The following is a 6,620-nucleotide window of genomic DNA, read 5'->3' on the forward strand; positions in this document are numbered from 1 at the left end:
TGATACCTCACACAAACAAGGTGCAAAAAAAGAATACAACATGGTAAGAGTGTCCAATTACTAAGTCCAGAAAAAAAATACATAAAAATTCAAAGTTTTCTAGAAAAAAATACAGGTAAATGGATCCACTGGACAGAAGAAAAGGAAAAAAAGCCAGAAACAAAGAGAGCACAAAAAGAATGAGAGGAAATTTCTGGCACAGAATTTCTTCACGGTGGGGACACTATTCACCCCTAAAGGACCACTAGCATCCCCTGAAGGTACAACAACACACTGCCTACATTCACAGATTACTGTGGACAATCGCAAGGGTGGAAGTGACTGATTTTTTGTGAACCTGTAAAGTCTGCAGCCGGGGTTCTAGGACTGCTTGAAGCCATTGATGGAATGCAGAAGCAAACACTGAAAAAATGGGGGGAAAAAAACAAGAAAAATAAAGTCAAAATAACAATTTGGAAATATGTCACAATTGCAATACAATACATCTTTGCAATTACCACTACACTATCCTGCCCCACCCCCACATCCGTCCACCCACACCCCCTCCCTCCCACCCCAGTCCCCCCACTGACCAAGCTGAGAGGTGATGGCGCGGAGTCTGTTGGCGTCCATTTTGACCACGTTCTGCATGTCAGGAGTCATGGCTGTGTCCTTCAGCTCGGCATCACACAGCCGTATGGCCCACTTCAGTCGGTACCGCTCCATCATGAAGCCATCCTGATCTCTGTCGTTCAGCATCACAAAATGATTTTATTCTCTCTCTATCGAATGCTTGATTTTTTGATGGGTGCAACACCTAAGTGGTTTAAGCGCTGGGCTTTAAATCTGAAGGTCCAGGGTATTTTGAATCCGTCATCTCATGTGTTACAGGAGTAGACTGTATCATATTGCAGTGTATTGCACTGTACTGTACTGTGCTGCATTGTATTGCACTGTACTGTACTGTATTCTATTGTATAGTATTGTATCATATCGTACCATATTGTACTGTATTGCATTGAATTTTTTTGCATTGTATTGTTCTCTCTTGTACTGTATTTATTATACTGTATTATACTGCTCTGCATTGTATTGCATCGTACTGTACTGTATTGTATTCTACTGAATAGTATTGTATCGTACTGTATTGTATTGCATTGCATTGTATCGTATTGTGTTTTTTGGGGTTTGTTTGTTTTTTTATTGTATTGTTCTGCATTGCATTGCATTGAGTTACATTTCTTTTTCGTCGAATTTCTTTGTGTGAAGTTTGGAGCTGCTCTCCCCGGGAAGAGAATGGTGGACATTTTTCTGAACTCCAAGGTCAGTATATGTACCTGCTAGTTCCTGAACTCCTATCAAGTGTATAAGCATGCAGAAGATCATTAAAGCACGCAAAAGATCCCATAACCCACATCAGTATTAGGGTTTTAGAAACACAAACTTACTCAGTATTCACCCCCCACCGCTCCACGTTTATCTAACATACTTACCGTGACCCACCAGTACAGACTCTGGCAGGGGTCTGATTCCTGTCCTGTGCAAACTACTACCCGCCTATGCGGAGAAAACGAAAGTAGCTACAGCTGATAACCTCCCGAAGTAGGTTACCTCCCCTCTGTATCCCTGACCAGCTTCCTCTTTTGACAGCAGCTATCTTGACTCCTGATCCTGTGCTCTTCATATGGCTAAGTTTTTTTGTATTTCTGTCTGTCAATAACAAATTTAAATGCTTTTCTCAATTAAAAGCTTTGATGGTCTTTGTGTCTGTAGAGTCTGTCTGTCTGTGGAGTTGAGGGAGTTGTGTACTTACTTGATTCCCACCTTGACACAGACCACGACATCGTCCATCAGGAACAGCCGACGACTGCTGGACTTCATGTTCTCCATCTCTCCATCCTGCCACACAGTGCTCAGGTGATGACGATGATGATGATGATGATGATGATGTGTAGTATGATGATGATGATGATGATGATGTGTAGTATGATGATGATGATGACGATGATGATGTGTAGTAGTATGATGATGATGATGATGATGTGTAGTATGATGATGATGATGATGATGATGTGTAGTATCATGATGATGATGATGTGTAGTATCATGATGATGATGATGATGTGTAGTATGATGATGATGATGATGATGATGTGTAGTATGATGATGATGATGATGATGATGATGATGATGTGCAGTATAATGATGATGATGATGATGATGATGTGTAGTATGATAATGATGATGATGATATGTAGTATTATGATGATGATGATGATGTGTAGTATGATAATGATGATGATGATGTGTAGTATGATGATGATGATGATGATGTGGATATTCACATTGCACATTTAATCAGTCAGAGACGAAGCTCTAAGCAATTTACAAAAAAGGAGTCATTTGCATTACAGGCTGCTCTGTGTAGAGCCAACAGACAGCTGCACTTGGGCGCTTATCTTTCGTTTCCTGTGTTATTCAGTCAGGTTTCACTCACTCAAATAAACACACACACACACACTCACACACACACACACACACACTCACACACACATACACACACTACTGTTACCTGTCTCATTACAGACCTGACAATCCAGGTCCACTCTCCATTTACCTGCATCAATAACTGATTTAACCAGCAAACAGTTAATATTTCTTTTTAATCCAGATGTTCTTGTACTGTCACCAGCAGTCAAATTCCTTTGGTACACATATTTAAGGGACCAGTGTAAGTGACACGGTACAATGAAAAAAGTACATGAACATATCCATGTGTGTTATTCAGTTTATTTACATGTGTGATTTTAGACAAATATGCAAAAGTGTGTAAGTGTGTGTGTGGGCACCTGTACATGAATGCATACTTACAAGCATGTGTATCCATGTGTATATGTCATTGACACATTCCATTTAACTTGCTTGTAAGTCTTTGAATATAGTGCTGCCTACTGTTAATTTTGGTAATCATTTTTTTCCCTTTCTGACGCTGATTCTTAGCACCCTGCACTGAGGAGGAAGAGTGCATTATAAATACCCATTAATTATGGTATCGTTATGCACCACTTACGATCTGATCAAAGTTGTCGAAGCGGATGAGACGACGTTCCTTCTCCATGTTACGGCCGGACAACACCTGGTTTGGTAACTGCCTGGGTAGCATCTGCATAATGCGCTTGGCCTAGAACATTAACAGACACAGAAACAACATCACTATGATTTTCATTACCATTGTCACTATCACTACTATCATCATTATCACCATTTACTGCTTATGGCCCAGCTGGCCATACAAGGCCATAAACCCACACTGCAAATACTGTCCCACAGAACATTAAAAAAATATATATATATAAATGTATACACACACTGCATAAAATTAGGAACACGTTCAGTCAGATTCTGCCTAGGAAGCAAAAGAATCTGAGCGCGCTGATTCGAATCACAGCTCAACCACCGATATTTTCTCCCCCTCCACTAGACCTTCAGTGGTGGTCTGGACGCTAGTCATTCAGATGAGACGATAAACCGAGGTCCTGTGTGCAGCATGCACTTAGCACACGTAAAAGAACCCACGGCAACAAAAGGGTTGTTCCTGGCAAAATTCTGTAGAAAAATCCACTTCGATAGGAAAAACAAATAAAACTGCACACAGGAAAAAATACAAAAAAATGGGTGGTGCTGTAGTGTAGCGACGCACTCTCCCTGGGGAGAGCAGCCCAAATTTCACACAGAGAAATCTGTTGTGATAACAAGAGAAATACAATACAATACAATTCATGCACATCAAGCGAGAACATGCCTCCAACACTCCGACACTGATGATCATTCTGTCAATTTTTCCTCAGAGGACTGAAAAAAAAAGGTACCTGAACACAAGCATGATTTCCATAATACACGAAATCCTATATGATAACAGACATACAAAATTTTGAAAACTGTCAGAGCGCAACTCACTTGTCCTTGGCATGAAAAAAACAGTAAAAGTGGGTTGGACATTTGAGCAAGCTTATTCATATTTTCACTGATGTAATGTTTCAAATTCATTGGACTTCACACAATGGACACACAACACACACACACAAGTACCAGAGAATCTCTTACCTGAAAATACTGCTCGCTGAGACGTTTGCGTTCGTTCAGCTTGTGAGCAACGTTCTCCAGTTCTGTCAGGGCTAGCTGCAGAGCCTGCCGATCATGGTGGGAGCGAGGGGTGTACTTGATGAGGTCCTGAACACACCACATCTTTCTGAACAGCCTGATAGGCACAATAGCTGACTGGTTAATGTGTTTAGACTTTCAATCTGAGGTTCGAATCTCGGTAACGGTGCTTGGTGGGTGAAGGGTGGAGATTTTTCTGATCTCCCAGGTCAACGTATGTGCAGACCTGCTAGTGCCTGAACCCCCTTCATGTGTATACGCACGCAGATCAAATACACATGTTAAAGATCCTGTAATCCATGTCAGCGTTTGCTGGGTTATGGAAACAAAAACATACCCAGCAAGAAAATGAAGTATGGCTGCCTACATGTTGGGGTAAATAAACGAAAAAGGTCATACACAAAAAATGTTACATGTCTGTCTAAGTGTGTATGTGTGCGTGCTGATATATAACTGAATGACACAGGAAACAAATGATAAGCACCCAACAGCAGCCGTTATTTGGCTCTACCCAGGTATGCAGCCTGTTGTGCAAACAACCCCGTGTTTGTAAAGTGCTTAGAGCTTGGTCTCTGACCGAGGATTGCACTATATAATATCTACATTATCATCATCATCATTATCATCATCATCCTGTGATTCTGCCGGTAACAAGGAAGCTCCCTTCTGCAGTGAAGCACTCAGCAGGTGAGTGTTGTGAGCAGCAGAACTGTATCATTGTGGTACATGATATACAGTGAGTTAATACAACAACATGGTACAAGGTGGGTCAAATTGAAATGTATAATTTTTGTTCACAAAATGATTAATTTTGAAGCTTGTTTGGTGTGTGGGTTTTTGAACAGAAATATGAAGAACCTGCTGACTTTTATCTTTTCTTGGAAGCTATATGATGAATAAATATAGCTTTGCCAACCTGATGTCAACATGAAAACAAAAAAATCAACATTTCACTGAAAAAACCCAACCTGTTACACAAACACACACGTATGCAGGCATGTACAAACTCACTTACACACTACCAGATGCCCATGCACACAAACACCAAATCACTGAGGAGTTTTTCATTCGTTTGCTTGTTTTTGCTTTTTTTGTGCTGCCCCATCATCTGCACTGTTTCAGTGGCATTACTCCCACATGGCTCATTCAGAGTCCCCCATACACAGCCACACCCAGGTTTGTCTGTCACAATCCAAGCAACCGTAGTCCACAGGGAACCATCAATGTTATTTCGCCAGGAGGCAACACACTAGAGATGATTCTGCACTGGTGCTAAGCAGTAGTGCCTGTTCTGATTTAGCATACTTAGGGTATCAGCTGCTATGCCCCCTACTGACGACAATAATGGCTCAGTTGCAGAGCCAGACTGAGTGAGCATCCCTCCCCAAGTGCTGACCATCATCACCATACTCCTCCAACAACAACAGTCCCCCATGCATCTGTCAACACCGAAGACAATGACAGAACTTAACTCACTCCAGACGAATAGTTTTCTCCCTTGCTTTTCCCTACAGACGACCCATTTGTTAGGGTTCGGAAAAAAATAACAAAAAATATACAACATAAAGTAACTGAATGAAACTGTACGTGACCCACTGACCCCTCTTCTCACATCGTGTGAACACCCACCCCCCTCCCTCTTCACTGCTCTCAGAAGTTGAGTCACTATCAGTACCTTCTTGCTGGTAGCTTTCTTCACTGCAGATACTTTATTCAACGTCTTCATCATCCTCATCAATGTCGAAATCTTCAGTTTGAAGCATTTCAATCACTTCAGCAGCAGTAAAAGCTGCTGTCGTGATCTAGTTTGCTCCAAAACTTTCCACTTGTATCGCCTGCGACGCCATTTTCAATACATATGCAGATTACCTTGTTGTGTGGGGTCCTGAACTCGCTGGCTCGCTGTGGAGTGTGTTGTTAAGGAATCTCATGAAGAAACTTTGCATTCAACCCTTGACATGTTCACAATGCCTGGTGTAGCTGCGATTGTTATGCTACCCCATGAGGAAAGCGTAGACAAATTTTTAATTGTTGAAACTGCTATAGCGTTCCATCGTCCAGAGTGAGTTAACCCAATCATGGAAGTGGAGGGGGATTGAAACTGAGGTCACTATGAAAGCAGTGCATGGAAGGCCACAATATTTTTGGACTTTGGGGAGAAGGAGGAGGAGGAGGATGACAATGATGATGATAGCACTGTGGAAATTAACTTACAGAACGAACAGCTCATGATGTCCATGACAATGCAGACACTATTCTAGAAAGCAGAGCCTTACCCAACACCCCCTGCTTACCTGTATAAGCCCAGGGCACCCAAGCTTACCTGTATAAGTCCAAGACACTCCAGCTTACCTGTATAAGCCCAAGACACCCCAGCTTACCTGTGTAAGCCCAAGACACTCCAGCTTACCTGTATAAGCCCAAGACACCCCAGCTTACCTGTATAAGCCCAAGGCACTCCAGCTTACCTGTATAAGCCC

At 41.9% G+C, this 6,620-nt stretch overlaps 1 protein-coding gene across 1 annotated transcript in view; it reads right to left on the minus strand.

Moving 5' to 3' along the window:
* Nucleotides 1-6,620, minus strand: part of LOC143287507 (rho guanine nucleotide exchange factor 10-like protein) — a 45,210-nt gene that overhangs the window by 23,509 nt on the left and 15,081 nt on the right. Inside the window, exons 10-13 of the mRNA XM_076595541.1 lie at nt 4,084-4,209; nt 3,050-3,160; nt 1,793-1,878; nt 573-724 (exon numbers count right to left, since the gene is read on the minus strand). Coding sequence (XP_076451656.1) covers nt 573-724; nt 1,793-1,878; nt 3,050-3,160; nt 4,084-4,209 — 475 coding nt within the window. The remainder of the gene's footprint in view (nt 1-572; nt 725-1,792; nt 1,879-3,049; nt 3,161-4,083; nt 4,210-6,620) is intronic.

The sequence above is a fragment of the Babylonia areolata genome, chromosome 11, assembly GCF_041734735.1.
Source record: "Babylonia areolata isolate BAREFJ2019XMU chromosome 11, ASM4173473v1, whole genome shotgun sequence".
NCBI lineage: Eukaryota > Metazoa > Mollusca > Gastropoda > Neogastropoda > Buccinidae > Babylonia > Babylonia areolata.